This window comes from Myodes glareolus, chromosome 3 (genome assembly GCF_982192425.1).
Source record: "Myodes glareolus chromosome 3, mMyoGla1.1, whole genome shotgun sequence".
Taxonomy (NCBI): domain Eukaryota; kingdom Metazoa; phylum Chordata; class Mammalia; order Rodentia; family Cricetidae; genus Myodes; species Myodes glareolus.
This window is the reverse complement of record NC_142028.1, coordinates 21,274,384-21,292,734: the sequence shown is the minus strand read 5'-3', so window position 1 is coordinate 21,292,734 and position 18,351 is coordinate 21,274,384. Positions and strand designations below refer to the sequence as shown.

Sequence of the window (18,351 nt, the reverse complement as noted above, 5' to 3'; positions counted from 1 at the left end):
CTCAACCAATGATAGATGGATTAAAGAAGAATGGGTAGAACAACTGATGCCTTAGATAAAATATAGTCAGCAGTTCCTTGAACTATCCTTGCAACTGTTCACCAAATTTGAACTTATATTTAATGGCCAAAAGAAATGTTTATACCAATGAAGAAACCTTTTATGTGAAACAAAATACACAAACAAAACAGAACAGAAATCAAATATCAACTAAGAAATTGAAGCCCAAAACTACATTGTAGTTCTTAATTGCACTTTCAATTAAGATGACTTATCCTATTGATAATGAAAACTCAGACTGTTTGTTTGGGTTCTTTATTTAGTTCTATAGGTATGTAAGAAAATAGAAAGTGTAGATTCTTCAGGGGCTTGGGGTAATGGGGTGTTCATGTTCTGAGAAGATATACTCCTCCAGGAAGAAAGATGGCCTCTGCTCTGTCAAGTCAGATTCGGGAGAGTGTTTTCAACCTCTTCCAGCACATCCCTCCATCTGCACAGAGGACGAAATCCTGGAATCAAAACACATTTTAATAAGGAATCACAGATTATTACAGGAAGCACAGAAGGATCAACACTTCCCATTTTACCTTTACCTCTTGCTGCAGGGTGAATCGGGGAATTAGTCCATTCTCTTCTCACAGATACAGGGGTTGCTAGTTTCACACTTAGTATCACCTAGTCTTCTTCTAGATAAAGATGCACATCTTCCAGTTTGATGCCTGAAATTTACTATTTTGGAGTCACTAAATAATGAAATCAATGGGCGTTTGTTTAATTTTGAGCAGAAATATCATGGTTTTGAAAATTCTATATGGAGAACATATGAAGAATATGGGAACTATTACTATGTGGGACAATGGTCTGTACCCTGTCTCTTGTAGTTTAAATAAATGCTGTTTGGCTAGTAGTCAGGCAGGAAGTATAGGTGGGGCGACCAGGCAGGAAGCAGAGGTGGCACACTGGAAATTCTGGGAAGAGGAGAGATTCTGTCTGCAGTCATTATCCAGACACAGAGGAAGTATGATGTGACAGCCTGGCTGAAAGAGGTACCAGGCCATGTGGCTAACACATACAAGAATTATGGGCTAATATGAGTATATGAATTAATAAGAAGCCTGAGATAATAGGCCAATCAGTTTATAGTTAACGTTGACCTCTTTGTGATTTCTTTGGGACTGAACGATCTTGGGACCTGGTGGGACAGCAACCTTAGTCAACATTACTATACTATTCCATAAGAAGACTATGGGAACTATTGCTATACTATTCTACATGAAGAATATGGGAATTATTGCTCACAATTACATCACTAAAATGTTTTTTCTCTGAGCTCATTAATAAGAAATAGTTTCTTGGTCATACCAAAATTCCTGTCTTATTCCACTCTCACAGCTTTTGGTCATGACATAAAACTGATTTTCAATATTTCCAAGGAATTATTTTATACTAAGCCTGCTTTCCCATTTACATTTTGTCAGTTAATGGCTATGTAGAAACAAAAGTGTGTAGCACAAGGAACAAGTGCTCATTTGCTTGTGCCTTAGGGAGAAAGGGAAGATTTGTAGTACAGTCACAGATGAGGGCTTGTAACTAATGATTTGGGCTGTTTTCCCTTTCTCTTTTCTCCACCTCCCACCACTTTACAGTTAATGGGTCTTCACTGAAGCATAGTAATCTACTGAATTCCTTGCATGCATAGCAACACTGATTTCTGCAGGATGATAGATTAGAAGCCATAGTTCCCCTTTTGTAAAGAAGAAAAAATTAAATGCTGCAAAATAAAAAAAATTAAAAAATTAAAAAACATAGCAATTAGTAAATGTGCTAAAACAGAAAGACTGTGAGTTTCAGTTCAACCCGGGTTATGTAGCAAAACCAGATGTCAAAAAATAATTAATAATAATTAATATAATCCTGTAAAAAAACTGACAGAAATCAGATTCCTACTCAGGCTGAGGGGTTAGCAGGAGTTTGCAAAAAAACATAAATGATCATGGAATCACTTTAGCCAGTTTTCCCTTAATAGTTAAAGGAAACTGACTAAAAATGCACTCAAAATACATATCCTCAATAATAAATACAGCCAGGCATAGTGTCCATTCCTCAGATACAGCTGCTATGTGTATAAGGGAGAAAAATGACTTTTGCTCTCTGTTAAGTCAGATTTCACAGGAACACTTCTTTCCTTTCCAGGTCCTCTCTCTGTTTTCATGGCAGACTGAGACCTGTGTTTCAAACATCTGGCTGTTAAGTAGTCACAATTCATCACAGGAAACAAACAAAGAAGACCACATTCCATTTTCACCTTTCCTTTCCTTCCCACTGCACACCAAATCAGACAATTTATCCACTTTCTTTTCCAAGATACAGGAGTGATTCTAACATAGTCACCATTATCTACACCTGCTGACCTTAAAAATTTACAGTTTCCTGTCTTATGCAGTGATTCAGTTACTGTCAGATCACTATAAAATAAAAAATATAATGGACAGTTATTTAAATTCAAAATTTATATTAATTCAGGCCAAGGTTTCTAAAACAAGGTTTATCAACCAAAATGGACAGAATATGGAATTAATCTTAATTAATTCCAAACATCAACAAAAGATTTCCATTTTCTCTACATTCATCAAAAATGGTCTTGGGCCAGTAACATGGCTCAATGTGTGGAGGTCATTGGCTCCAGACCACTCAACCACAGCTAAAATCTCAGACCCCATAAAACAGGAGAGAAGTGACTCCTTCAATGCTCTTCTAACTATACCTGTGCTGTGACCTGTTTGTCACAGAACATATGAATATATACACAAAAATAAGTAAATGGAATTAAATGAAAAATAAAAGTGGTCTTTGATCACAAAAATTTTTTTGTCTGATTCCCACTGATTCCCATTTTTTTCTGAGCATGTTAAATAAATTTTCAATATTTCCTCTGAACAATTTTACATTGAAATTGTTTTTCTCTAATATTTTTTTAAATAAAGACAGTTTTAAAAGAAGAAAAGAAGAAATAAATGCACGTGGCACATAGAAAAAGGTCTTATATACCTTTTCTCTAAGGAGTAAAGGGACATTTGTAGTACAGTCACAGAAGATGGTGTGTGACTGCTGTTTTGCCTGTTTATCTTCCTTCTTCCACTCCTCAGAGCTATTGGGACGTCACTGAAATATGGTGATCAGGTGACTTCCCTACATGCAACACAACTGCAACCTCTGCTGGATGATAAATACTAATCCACAGCTACTGTCTCATGAAAAAATAACTCAAAATGATAAATAAAAACTAAAACACAAAGAAAGATGATACATTACTATAACCTAGCATTAGGAAGCCTGTTATAGGAGGATTATAGACCTAGTCAGTCTGGCCCACGGAGCAAGACCCTGATCAAATATTAACTAATAATTAAACTTAGTTCAATCATATTAACAGGCAGGAAGCAAATTCTTATACAAATTGAGGCTTCAGTAAAGCTGGGAGTTCCAAAGCATCAGTAAAGCATGACAGCCATATTTCTATTAATAGGTAGGCTAAAATAAATAGTGAATCTTTAGAAAATTATCATTCAAATACCAAATAACTAATCCAGAAGTACCAGGAGTTCAAGGCTGGTTTGGGAAATACACTGCATTTGAATTAGGCTAGTCTAATGAGAATCTATGTCAAAGAGCACCAGACAGAGAAAGAAATCTACCAAATTCCATGGGGCTGAAATAACAAATGGGGTAAAACTTTAACAAAAGATCGCCTTCATTTAACATTGGTTTTAAGACAGGTGGAAGCAGAAAATTTAGATTTACAATTGGAAGAGAAAAGGAGACAAATGGAATTAAGTGGCCCATGAATCATAGACAGAACATAGGTAGGGACGATATGGTGGGAATAAGTATACACATATTAGTTAGCCATGAGATGTGATTGTGGGTTCAATTAAGAAAGCATGTGTGTTGAACATGAGCAAAGAGGGAAAGACCCAGCAGACACTAAGTATTCATAAGATACACATGGAACACATATTCTGCACCATCACCTCTTTGCTTTACTCCATGGTGATGCATGCGTGAACCTCTACCCAAGAAGCACAGCTCACAGCTGCTCATGAGGTTCATTTAGAAGCTGACATTGAGCTCAAGCTTCTGTGTCTTCCCACTGGAGAAAATAATATGGAAGCCACAGAAACCTGACCACTAGGCTTCCTTACTGAAGCCTCATGTCTGGCCGTAGTTACCACACCATCATCAGGGAACAGTTCTCCAGCATAGTCAAGGACTACAAAGATCATTTAACCTGGATACAGGCATCCTCTCAGACCTTGACACCTCACTTTACAAGTCACCACCTGTCCATTTGACTCTGAATAATGCTATAGGATACAAACAAATTTATTAACTCTATGGCCTTTCAGAGTGGCAAGCACCAACAATTCTAGTACTTGGGAGGTAGATGCAAACAAACAAATAATAATAATAAAAAAGCTAACCTGTATGAAATGATACCTCATATAGAAAAAAATCCAAAATTAATAAATTGGTAACAAAACAGTGGTGCTAATCTGTATGACTTGAACATAATAATGCACCTTATAAGGCCTTCTTTCTTCCCGTCACCTATGTGACTTGCCAGTGTCCTTGGAGGAGAAAGCAGAAGTTATTTTCCTGCAGATCTGGAGCCTAGATGTTCACGGTGGCAGAACCACGTTTAAATAGAAGAGAGCCAGATCTGCCATGGTCTTGGGCACTGAAAGAAATATTCTTGAGACAGAAAACACTGTTGATGCCTAAGATAATTCCTTCAGCTGCTAAAGAGGAAATTCACTGAATACCACAAAAATCTACTATAATGAACAAAATCCAACAGAAACACTACTTTAAGTCCATTAAAGTTCAGGCCACAGGACTACCAACTAATCATGTAAATTAATTATGGCGATATCTTTAAAGGGATAAATGACAGTTATATCTGCCTGTAGTCTCAACACTCGAGAGATGGAGATGAAGGGATCAGGAGTTCAAGACCAGCCTGGGTGATACAAATCCCTATCTCCAAACAACAACAACAACAAAACAGTAAAAATTAAATATATTTTAAATGATATAAAAAGCAACTTAAAATGTAAATAGCTAACAAAGCTATTGAAGACAAAGACAGAATTATTAGATTTTTTTTTTAAAAAAATCTGTATTTCTAAAAATAGCAGTTATCAGGAAAATGATGAAGATGTGATATGAAGGCATAGGGACTTCTGAGAATTAAGGGATAAAATGTGTATGAATACTGCAAAAGAATGAACAGGAGAGAGTAAAGGATGGATCAACCAAAACTAAGAATGTATAAAAGGCCTTGTGGACACCCACTAGTTAGTAAGTTCATAGTTTACTAACACAAAACAGACTCTTTGTTTTCTTTGGTTATTTGTGAGTTTGTTTGTTTGGGACAGTTTTTTATTTTATTGTTTTTTGTTTTAGTTTGATTTTATTTCCCTTTTTGTTTTGGGGGAGAGAGAAAAAAAATAACATAAAATAATAGGAAATTGAGTGAGGGAGTGAGGGAAGGAGGTGGAAAAGAACTGGGTATTAAGCGGGGAAGAACACCTGATCAAAATAGATTCTATAGAAAAACTTTTATTTAAAAAAATCAAGATATTATTTTAAAAAGAGTTCTATCCACAGAAGATGTGAGTTAGTAAATGAAAATAAAAGTGCAAGGCAAGGGACACATCCAAAGGAATTACTGATCAGGAGACCACAGATGTCTTCAAATAACAGTCTGTTGTCATGCCCTTGGTTTTCCACAGTAACTTCATGGTAATACCCTATTGCTGAAGACACCACACATTTGGTGTCAGGATATAGATAAGTCAATCTTAAACCAATCAGAAGATATCTTCCCTTGGGCTAGCTTTTAATGGGTCTAAAAGTCATTTGCAGTGTGTTAGAGGAGTGTCTTAGTTAGGATTTTCATTTCTGTGAAGAGATACATGACCTTGGCAACTCTTATAAAACAAACATTTAATTGGTGCACCTCCCTTACAGTTTCAGAGGTTCAGTGCATTAACATAATGGTGGGGAGTATGACAGCATGCAGGCTGACTTGATTCTGGCTGTATCCTGATATGCAGGTAACAGGAAGTTGATTGACACATTCAGTGGTATCTGGAACATAGGAAAACTCAAAGCCCACCCACACAGTGACACATTTCTTCTAAGACTACCCACTCCAATAAATCCATGCCTCCTAAGTACCACTCCCTATGAGATTATGGAAGCCAATTTCATTCAAACTACTACAGAGAGAAAAAACATGAATGGTCTTGCCCAGCACTGGAACCCACATGTCAAAATACTGACCTGCTAGGCAATATGTGCCTAGTGAAACCCTTGCTATGGGATAAGTAACTGCTTTCTTATTGTAGTTGAAGGATGCCAGGTTTACTCTTGTAAGCCAAATAAAAAGCCTGTGATTGTTGAAGTCATTGGCCTGAGTATGGAACCTGCTACTATCATTTTGCCAAGCGGTCATGTGGTCAAATTGTACTCTTACCAATTATATTTATGACTGAGACATGGGCTGCTCTCAATCACCATCAGAAAAACTTCTTACAGTGGGCAGTGGGTAGTGCAGAGAAGCAGAACTGGTCAAAGGGCTTAGGAGACGAGAATACATGCTCAACCACAATGGGGACATCTTTCTAAACCGATTTCCCCAAACTCCACCTCCAAGACTCAGGAAATAGAAGGGAAGAGGAAAGAGAAAGAATGTAAGAACCAGAGAAGGGGAAAAAACGTGAAAAATATTCTTCTGGACATGACAAATCTCCTGCATAGATGGGTAGCTGCCCACTATCACTTAAAAAATCACTATTGTTAGGTGACAGCTGCTGGAAAAGGGAGATTCATTCTTTTGGGGGAGTGTGGCCACTGGTGGCTAACCTAGCTTCAGTGGTCATAATACCATGCACCTAGGGACAGAATAAGTTAAGTACACAGGAGTTAAGAGTGGCACATATTAGGACAGAAGCAGAGAAAGCTTGCAGTGAGAGGAAAGGGTATAATCATATTATATTTAATGTATATACAATATATTCAAAAAAGAAATACTATTAATAAAGATAATCAATAAATAGTTTTCTACCAGATTACAAATTAACATAAAACTTGGAGTTTATACAATATAACATCTCAAAATTGAAGGTAAATATATATGTATGCATATGTAAATTTGTTCTCTATATATAAACAACAAGTTATATAAACTAGCTGGAGAAACAAGTGAAGTGAATGTTTCAGATATTCACACTGATAGTACCTGTCAGGATGGTCCAGTCACTTCATGTAATCTTAAACGGTTGATTTGCTTGTGCCCTCTGCATCTTAAAATATAAAATCTTGAACTATGTTCAGTATTAAACCACTAGCAGTCAGCTTCCCTGTCTAACAGTTGGTCAAACTCTGACACAGACAACTTGTCTTTACCTGTGAGCTCCATAGAAAATGAGAACAGTCTTGTGAAATGAGAGAAAAATCTTGATACAGTGTGAGGATTCAGGAAACTCACAGGTTAGATGGGCCATCGTCAATCCGTCGCCATTTTCTTTCTTTTTCATTATATGATAATCCAATCCAGTAATTGTTTTGATTAATTTGGAGCTGAAGAAATTTCTGCATGGGGAAAAATATATTTGATGATAAAGCTTTGGTGAGAAGAGAACAAGTATAACAGGTCCCAGCTATTCGTGTGTCATTTCTCTGCTATCCCTCCAAATATATTTTAGTGATTTCACACTGGTAGCTCATTTATGTCAAATCTTTTGTAAATTACATAACTTTTTTAAAATGTAAATTTTAGGTGTCTAGAGATGCTGAATTCATGAAATGGTTTGTTGAGTGTGTTTCTCAAAGAAAGTCGTAATGTGTGACCAAGGCTGACCATGAACTTCAATATTCCTGTTTGTGACTCCTAAAAACAAGTCTTCACATACATAATTCATTAAATAATTTCTGACTCTGTGAAATTATTCAAATGTGCATTCCCAAACACTACAGAGGCATGTGGCAAGCAATGCCCTGTCTTTAAAACAAATTCATTAACGTGAAAAATCCGGTGTGAAAAGCTGTACATTAAGCCCCATGCTCCAGAGAGGAAACTGTTCTGAAGTTCAGACCTGGAAATGATAGAAATTGAGGAGGAAAGGAACAGATATTTGGAAAAATTTAGTGACTTACATGTGACATCCAAGTGGCATAATATTTAATTAAATTACTGAATACATTCTAAAACATGGGCATATATTTAATTATGATTACAGTAGCAAATTGAAATCTACATTATTATTTGACATTAAGATACTTTTATATTGCAATTTTTAAACCTGCATTAAATTGGTGTCTAAATTTTTACCATGTTCTAAATGACAAGGTTTCAAGCTGATACTTCAAGCATTTCTCTAGAAAAACATAGTCTTCATATTAGAAGAGATTTTGTTAGTAATGATTTAAACAAAAAGTCAGGATCTTGGTACCTTTGCTTTCTTTTAATGACTAATTCCTAAAAATAGATATACTTTAAAAACATAAAAATAATATGAAGTAAAAATTTTGGACAATTTCATTGAAAGTCCACATGGAGCTAACAGGTAAAACCATTTAATTCCATGGTTCTCATCTTATCTCCATTTTGCATATAGGTTCAGAGATCAGTTACTTTCCCTACTGTCAACCAATCATTCATCTTAGACAGTCCCATGTACAGGTGCCAAAAAGCAAGTATTAGACTTCAGCATCTTTAAGTATATTTGACACTACAGCTATGTGGAGAAACATAGCTGTCAGTCAAAAATGGACTGTACTAAAGTGTTAAACTTACTCAGGGAAAGCATTCTTCTCTGAGGTACTGTCTTGCAGAATCCTGAGAAAGGGAGGAGATTGCAAAGACATGATTATCACTTTATTAATGAGTCTTCTCATAACAGACCCTACGCCTTCATGCTAAGCTAGGAGCAGGAGGGATACCCTTAGTGCACAGCTTTTGCTCACATTACAGGGAAACCAAATACAACACTTTGAGTTTTCTCTTTCAATAAGCCTGCCCGGGCTCAGTATCTCACTATCCAAGGATTAGAGAAGGAGTCTAAGAATAAAGAAGCATGTAAAAGTCTATGGTACCAGTTCATCATCATCATCTATCTTCAAAAGGGATAATCTGCATTCCTGGCAGGTCTGATTACATCCCTCCCATTGTTTAGGGTCCATGATGAAATAATAACATTTTATGCCACAGCAGAACCAGTGTCCTTTAAAATGTTTGCCTACAACAGAGAAGAGAATGGTGAAAACTTTTACTGTTAAGTATTTTGTTCTTTTTTTATTTTATAATTCTGACTTTTATTAGAGAATATCTAAAATACATTATCCATTAAGTTATAATATACTCTGTATCACAACTATACCAATTTCACACCCTATTTGCATCTCTAAAATTTAAGTCACTAAGTTACATCATAATTCAAATTTAAGATATTATTGATACAAATATATAAGCATATTAAAAGTTTTTCTTTAATATAACATCTTGAAATAGTGAACATTTATATAATTTATAATCATAAAACTATAACTATTTTGCCTGATTTGCTTAAATTATCTCAGTTTGTCTCATGATCTGGACTTGTAAGCAGTCATTCTACTTTCCCATATTTTAAAAATAGCATTTTAGCAAACAAGCCTGAGTACTCATTATCCTATGACTGGGAAGAAAGGTAAGAAGCCATTTCTGTCTTTTGCATTAGATTGCTATGACTGATTGGGTGTGCCATAAGTCAGCTACCAACCTGCCACCACACTACCACCATGGGAGACACCTGAATCTTCTTCACATTTAATTCATAAGCACAACAGGTGAGAGACGCAAAGTGGAATCCAAATCATCAAGGTAGAATTGTGCTCAGCTACAGAGAGGCAGCTATTGTTTGGACGCCTGCTACAGGACCATTTTATTTAAAGGATGCTTTGATCTTTCTGTTCTTCAGTGGTTGAGCTGGGCACCAGCTGTCCACCATCGGTTCTTCAGATTCCCCTCTGTGTTGAAGTTCAGTCTACCGAAATGAGACATGGGCTCACTGCTGACGGTAATGGGTTCGTTGAGCATGATCTAGTTTACACATTCCAGCAGAGGCGGAGTGGTCAGAGAGCCAGGGTATGTCCAGTAATCAAAGTTTCCAGGAAGAAGGGAGCGAGGATCCAAGTTAGTGAAGGCATCACTTTTGCCCTTTGTTTTAATCGCGCTCAGGGCATCAAGAACTTTCTGAAGGCCTTATGTAGCAGGTCCAATCTTCAAAAACATACCCAAAACAGTCAGTCCATCTGGTTGTTGTGCAGCTTTCCCAAAGTCACCACATGTGAACAAAGTCACATTTGTTTCAGTGAACCAAGTGACGTTCTGCAACATATTTTGTTTTGTTCACAGTGTGCTCAGAGCCATGCCCATCGGATGAGCCCCAATGAAAGTGAAACTGGATCAATCTGTAGGTGCCATTGAGGGGTCCTCCTTTCAGCACTGAACAGTCCTGGTAGTCATCAAACTCAACGTTGAGGAAGTGGCCATTGTTGAGAATCTTCTTGGAAGTAGCTTGATCTTAGCATACACTTAGAGACTGGAGAGCAGGGTCATACTGGGCAGTCTTGGTGTCAATGTCAACCGGGGACTGCCGCTCTCCATTGGCAATGGGGAAGTCTTTATATCAGTGCTCTGGTCCTTTGTGCCTGCTGTACTCTCAGTGGTGGGACGTGGTCGGGCCAGTGTTTGGGGCAGAGCAGCAGCTGTCCTCTGTCTAACGATCTTGCAGTGTGTGTCGCAGGTCCCACGGTCCGGCTTTTATAGGCTCCTGCCAACTTGGTGCTCTGGGAGGCCCAGGGGAGGGACCGAGTGGACCTGAGCAAGGGGAGGAGACCGTGGAGCTGGCTGGACATAGGTGACAGGTGGAGGCCTCTAGTATTTTGTTCTTAGAGCACTGACTTGGTTTGGTTTTGGTTTTCTCAAGACAGGGTTTCTCTGTAGTTTTGGAGCCTGTCCTGGAATTCTCTCTGTAGACCAGGTTGGCCTAAAACTCACGGAGATCTGCCTGCCTCTGCCTCCTGAGTGCTGGGATTAAAGGCATTTGCCACCACTGCCCAGCTTTAGAGCACTGTTTTAATTAAACATCTATAACTAAGCAAAATTTCAGAGCTCCCAAAAATTGAGGTTCTAGAATGTTGAAAGATCCCTGTATACCCATGCTCTATGAAGCCTTGTTTATAACAGTAGAGATATGGAAACAGTTTATGTGTCCATCGTGGAGAAATCAGTAGGAAAAAAGTGCAGCACATGTACACAAAACATACTATTTATCCTTTAAAGGGAAGTAAATTGTCTGGGCACCATGGCTTATGCCTCATCACTCTACAGAGTGAGACAAGAGGACTACCACCAACTAGCCTGAGGTCAGGCTAGGTCAAGTAGTGACTTCCAAGCCAGTCTTGACTATGAAGTAGACTCGGAGACATTCTGGACTACAGAATTAAACAATGTCTCACACCTCAAAACCCCAAAAGAGATGTTGAACTAAGTGACAAACATGGTTGAAGTTGAAGATGGTGTGAAAAGTGTAATAAACCAGAACCAAATTTTATGACTCAACTGATGAGGGTTCTAATACATCCCATCTCTAAGAAGCAAAGGCTTGTGAGATACCAGAGCTGGAGTACATGAAACAAACACTTGTTGTACAGAGGTAGTTACAAAGTGATGAAATTCTAGACCTGCAGTAATGTACTGTGTCCCCAGTTCATCCACACATACTGTCTGTGCACATAAGATTGTGCTGTGGTCTGTGTCAGATGTTCTTGCCTTAAGAGACACATGAGAGGGTTTCGGAAGGTGATAGTCTATTCTCTTGATTATGTTGATGCCTTCCATGATATTTCCACATGCCCAAGTATATTAAGTTGAAAACATTAAAATGTGTGCAGCTTGTGTAGCAATAACACATCAATATGATTATTTTCTTTAGTGAGGTACTGTAAAAGGGCATGCTCTGTTAACAAAGTTTATTCCCAACCTCTGTTTTTCTGTAAAGAGAAATCACTGTGTAGCATAGGCTGACCTGGAATTTGCTGAGCTGTCCAGATTGTCCTCAATTATAATCCTAAGGTCTCAGCCTCCCAAAGAAAAGGACTCCAGCAATATACTACCATTTACTGATGTTAAAGTTATTTTAAAATAATAACATAAAACATGTTTCATGGGTCTGAAATATTTAAAATTTTGACACTTTTTTGTTTTCAACATATATTTTATAATTTAACAGTTTTAAAAGTATTATTAGCCTTTGAGTAGTGAAAATTGTCAACCTCTATCATGGCATAGAGAAATCCTATGCAAAAGCTGTTTGTAAATTCTAAATTCTGAAAAAAATATTTAATAATGAATGATAAAACTGTGTCAAATAAAGTTAACAAGTCACAATGCAAGGTAAAGAGGGATCATTGTAATGCTTGCCATTTTCATCTCTTTGGCCTTGTTCACTGTGTCACTGCCAGAGTAACACAGTGTGGACACCATTTTGAAGCTCCAAAATGTGCTGAAGGAAACTTCATCATGGCTTTAAATGGGCAAGTTCTCTTATACCAATGCATAAGGAAAACATACATACATACACACACACACACACACACACACACACACACATGCAAAATTATTTTTATGACTACATCCATATAAATGCTCCAAGTCCATTTCAGATTAAGAATTTGTTGAATATGCTCTTATTGGAAATTTCTATATTTTCTCAACAACAAAGTTGGTTACAGGTTCCTCCATGGATAAGGAAACACCAAGTCACTACCACAGATCACCAGTATTGCAAGCTGCTAATTGGACTTCAAATCTTCTAGAGAAGAAATAGTACAAAATTAATGCAACTTTTTATTAAAAAATCGCCACTGTACCTGGGTGCTGTTCACAATCTAAAACAAGCTTAACTTCCCCGTAGCATCTGTTCTGTTTTCTTTTGAGGGAGTTCAGATGGTCTTTGAGGGCATCACGCTCTATGGACATATTTCTCAATATTTCTTTCCTTAAGTAGTAGTCATTTTTCATGGTTCTGTACTCTTGATCAATATTATTTAGAGTTTTCTGCAATTCATGTTTTTCTTGTTTATACTGAAAAACTAAAATTAATAGCAGATATAACAGCAAAAAATGCTCATAAGAAGTAAATATTGAAATTTATGATACCAGAGAAAGCCCATGTTGACAACCAAAACATATCATTACTAAAGTGGTGCTTTGACATTTAGAAAGTATCACCTCAATTAACTCCCTATAGGAATGGGAACAGGAACTTCCCTCTATCATGGTAACTTTAATGTAAAGCAGACAATACAGCTGAATAAAACTTTGGTGGGTGAACTACAACTTCCAATTAAGTTTTCAAAACACAAATCTTTCAAGTTAATACCTAAATAAAATATTTCTTGAATACTTAACACAGCATGACAATGTGAACTAAGACACATTAAGAAATGGCACAATTCTCATTGGACCAGAGGGACAGCAAAATATTCAAATATGTAACCATTTGTTAGCACAGCCTGAGAATAAAATGTGAGGGAATCTAATAAAACTTAAGTTTTAACGTATCTGTAGAGATGAAGTCTATTCAATTAACCATGTCCTCAATATACACAGAGGAAAATGAATAGAAGATCATCATCTCTTTTGCACAACTGTTTCTCACAGAATGTATAAATAAGGTTCACAACCATCTAAGCTCAGAAAGTATGCTACCACCAAGTCTATAAAAGGAAGAATACAAAGAATAGGACAGAACAAGGTAATTCTCAACATCCCCAGAGTAAATAGAATATGTATGTATAAGAACAGAACACTGTAGTGTATCAAGAAAACAAAACAAAACAAAAACCTAAAAAGAAAAAACAAAGTCCAGAGCTAACTGGCACATCCCCTGATTATAGGAAACACAATGGATAGAGTGTGTTATCCTAATTTGTGTCAAAAGTTATTACTTAGGCAGAAAGGCAAAAAAGCTTTATACCAGTTACTCACTGTGTGTCACCAACACTGCAAGAGCCACCAGAAGACTGGAACAAAGAATTCCCAGAGGTATTGCAATGAGATGCCATGGGACTGGCCCTCTTAAACAAACAAACAAAATAAGAAAATAATTACGGTAAAATAACCATGCACCAATACTAATTATAATTTTTGTCGCTTGGAAACAAGAGGATATTGGTTTCTTGGAGTTTTACAAAGTCCATCATAAAACTTGAATGAACATATGCTTTCAAATTTGTAGGTATCTACCTAAAATTTTTAGGTATCTACCACTTTAGAAATCCTACATGTGGGAAGTTTCACAGGATTTCAATTTCTTTATCACCTTTGACCTTGTATTCTCAAGCCTCCCACTTCAGCCAAGAAGTAGCTGGATGACAGGCACATGCCCCTGATCCAATTCTATAAGATCAAAATGTGTCCTTCTGAAAGCACTGGAGGCACAGACACAGACCAAGTAGTAGATGCCAAATTGGAGCATGCATTCCACCAAGTAGGCAAAACTGAGGATTAAGAGGAAGGAAAGAGGGATGGTTATTCTTGTAAACTATAGGGAACCACGGTTGTTATGGAGTTGACCTGTATACATATCCATCCTTTCTCGGGCCTAGAAGTTAACTCTCTTTCTTTTCCCATAACTTCTATTTTTCTCTAACAATACTAAATGTCTTTGTGTATCTTAATGTCTGAAAACCAAGCCTCTGATTATCACTATGTCAAAGAAGTTAAAAGTTCTCAGCTTGGAGTTCAACTGTTACAGCTAATGCAGAATAAGCAGAAAAAAGATTAGAAAAGTGAGATTTCCTCTTTTTTATTAATAAACTTAATTATCTTTGACATTTATCAAAATGCATATTGTGGTTTAGCCTTGCACATCTCCACTACCCTCTCTCATCCCCTCTCTTCCTCTGCTGCCTTCTTCCTGGGAAAAGACTTTCTCATCAGATGGACTGCTCTTGGAGTTTCATTGCATTTGATGTTGGAATTACTTAAGACAATTAAAACACCTTCTGCTAGAGTGGAAGTGTTGTTTTTAATGCATACACTGAATTTCAATAAGGTTTTATTCATCTAGTACTTTTGGTGTTTCTTCAGTGTTGTAAGGAGAGAGGGCCTGCTTTTGGTCCTGGCTGCCCTGCTAATATACACCCAAAATAAACACACAGAAATTGTATTAATTAAATCACTGCCTGACACATTATCTCTAACCTCTTATTGACTAACTCTCACATCTTGATTTAACCCATTTTTAATAATCAGCATTTACCACAAGGTCGTGACTTACTAGGAAAGATGTAATGTTTCTGACCTGGTATCTCCATGGTGGCTCCCTGTCTCCCTTCTTCCCAGCATTCAGTTTTGTCTACTGTGCCTACCTAAGTCTGCCCTATAAAAAGGCCAAGGCAGTATTTTATTCAATCAATGAAAGCGACACATGGACAGAAGAACCTCCTACACCACTTCAGACTCTACTTTGTCACTTTTCAAGGTTTCAGAATTCTCCTTGACTAGAGTAAATAGTCAAAACTGCCTAAGAGCTTCTCAATTGTGATGGGATGTATTCACTTCTCACTTGTCAATTATCAAGAACTCTTTTCTTATAGACTTTTATTAATCTTCTCTACCCATTTGGCTTTCTATCATACTAGTAAAAGTTAAATATAATATTTTTTCTTTTTCTTTTTACTTTTAAAAATTGATTACTTAGTTTTGAATCTTATGTTTAAACAATTTCTGCATGATTGCTCTCTTACTTATTAAACTCACTTATTTTTCTCCTATTCCTGTGTATCACCACCTCCAACTAAAATGAAGAACTATAGTTTTCAATAGAAGCCAGTAGAATATTTTTTTAAATGTCAAAAGTTAAGATGACTAAATAACAGACAAATTTAGATACATAAAACACTTACCTTTGTGGCCAGCTTTTTTGGGCCCTTGAGTCTCATTAGACTTTCCTTCATTCTGCAACCCTGAAGAAGACTTCAGGAATCTCACAGTTGCATAAGTGATCTCTTCATCGGTCATCTTGAGAGTGAGTAGAGTGATGTCTGTGTTAAAACCTGACCTTGAGTGATTTCTAAAGAAAAAGTTAAAATATGGCACCTTTAGAATGCTTCCTGGATCTGATGCTGCAGTGGAGTGGAAAGAAATAGCGTCTTAAGACACCCTAAATCACATGAACTGTCCCTGATTTCCACTGAAGGTAAGATTCTTTCTGTCATTTATACCTCTAATATTTGCAGCACTTATTATTAGGAAATATAGAAAGAATGGAAAATTTACTAATAAGTTATTGTAATATTGGCACAGAATATTTGTCTAAAATATTGACCACATATAAATACTTAGGCAAAATTGGAACTACTGCAAATCATTAAAACACTTTCAAACCAACAATTCAAATAACAGTCAATGTTTTCTATATGAATAAAATTTTATTTTAAAATTATTTACACATTTTGATAAATACAAAAATATAAAAACTGTTTTTCAGTCTTTTCAATTATATATGACTCTCAATGTTTACCAGACACCACCTTCAAAACAATATATGATGATTAATACTCCATGTGGTTAACAGTTTGGGCTCCAAGATATATAAATATTTCTTCGGTAAAAGTCCAAACACCTGAGATGTCCACCCTCTCCATCCAGACTTAGCCTATACATTCTTCTCCAAAGCCAGGCCTGACAAATGCTTGGTTCTAGGAAAATCCTACTGAGTGGAAAACCTAGACCCAGAAAGACTACCACTGCATCTTCTCTTTCATCTGAGCTCCTGACTCCAAGTCTTCAGACATGCTACATAACTTGAAGTAACTCCATCAACAAGAAAAGCAAAAAGGGATATTGCATGGGTGGGATGCAGGAACACTAGAGAGAGGAACAACAATGTGAAGTTTTAATCTCAAATCATTCTAAGTTCACGATAATTTCACACAGTATATTCTAGTTTATATTGCCAGAGGAATTTATTTGAAAATGACTTTCATCCATATAAAACAATCATTAGCAAATGCTATGAAGGATTCCTTCTGATCATAGATATCAATATATCATTAAATACTAAATATTCCTAACTAGTTTTCCCCTTATATTCATAAATAAGATGGTACCCAACAGATAATATGGAAAACGAATAGTACATGGATTGATTCTTCTCTAATTTTCTAATTTACATAGTTTTCTGAAAGTTTTCAAGTTTTCCCTTATTTGCTGAAAAAAGGGAAACATATTTAAGAATACTTTTTAAAAATTGTTATTTATTATTATTGGAAATTTGTAGGGTTGGAGTTATCTGAGCCATGGGGCAGGTGTCCAGAGAATAACTTAACTGAGTGAGTCCTCTCATTCAACCTTTAAGTAGGTTTCAGGGATAATACTCATGGTCAGTCAGACTTGTGTAGTACATATCTTTATACACTGAGCCATCTTACCTGGCTCCCATTATGAGTTCTTCAAGATGGATAATATATAAATATTTGACCAAATAAAGGGCAATGAACTCTATAGATCCCTCTACTCTATTTTCTCATCACACAGCAGAAGTCACAGAACACTCAGAAAGAAAAGTACCAGTGCTGTACTCCTGTTTCCATATGCTGGCACAGTTTACTAGATCCAACACAGGCGACAGACTTCCCCATCTATCCCACTCTCAAGACACGCCATCTATAATTCTCTAGAGAACATTGGATTACATGATAGAAAAACAGTAAAAGAAACTGTTACCTGTGTCTCAACCAGGAAATTATTTCGGTAGAGGGAATTGATTTCCAGTTGGGAAACCACTTGAACTATTCTGTACTGATCTTCTCGGAGCTCCAAGAAAAAAAGCAGAACTGAATCGCCTCTGAGTGAAACTCTAGCTTATGATTTTCAGCCCCTCCTCCTGACAGAAACTGAAAAGAGGATATTGCATGAAGAAGCTGATGCTGACAGAAAGGGAAGAATCATCATATTATCATAGATGCTGCAAATCATATTCATAATCAATATTTGAAGACCAAGAGGAGCATACCTTTAAGTAAGTAAAATCAGTGTCTTAGCAAAACCACAAATAAAAAGAGATGACTGACATTTCTCCATTACTAATTTTGTAATAATAGACATTTTCCCTTATGTTACTATTTGAAGAAAAAGTTACTTCTTGTTTTTGAATTGTGCTTATTACAGCTAAGTATGCTCTAAGAAGCCTTTGCAGCACTCACATTTCCTCCATGAAACTTGATGCAAAC

At 36.6% G+C, this 18,351-nt stretch overlaps 1 protein-coding gene and 1 pseudogene across 1 annotated transcript; both read right to left on the bottom strand.

Moving 5' to 3' along the window:
* Positions 1-299: 299 nt before the first annotated feature.
* On the bottom strand, positions 300-17,984 carry LOC125399105 (killer cell lectin-like receptor 2). The gene is made up of 8 exons (XM_087904075.1): positions 17,846-17,984; positions 16,018-16,190; positions 14,102-14,188; positions 12,982-13,203; positions 9,163-9,305; positions 7,556-7,659; positions 594-743; positions 300-509 (listed from the first exon to the last, which is right to left on the bottom strand). Exons 2-7 carry the CDS (start codon positions 16,136-16,138, stop codon positions 620-622), a joined length of 801 nt encoding a protein of 266 aa, XP_087760201.1. The 5' UTR covers positions 16,139-16,190; positions 17,846-17,984; the 3' UTR covers positions 300-509; positions 594-619.
* Positions 9,532-12,595, bottom strand: LOC148122567 (carbonic anhydrase 2 pseudogene; annotated as a pseudogene).
* Positions 17,985-18,351: the final 367 nt, after the last annotated feature.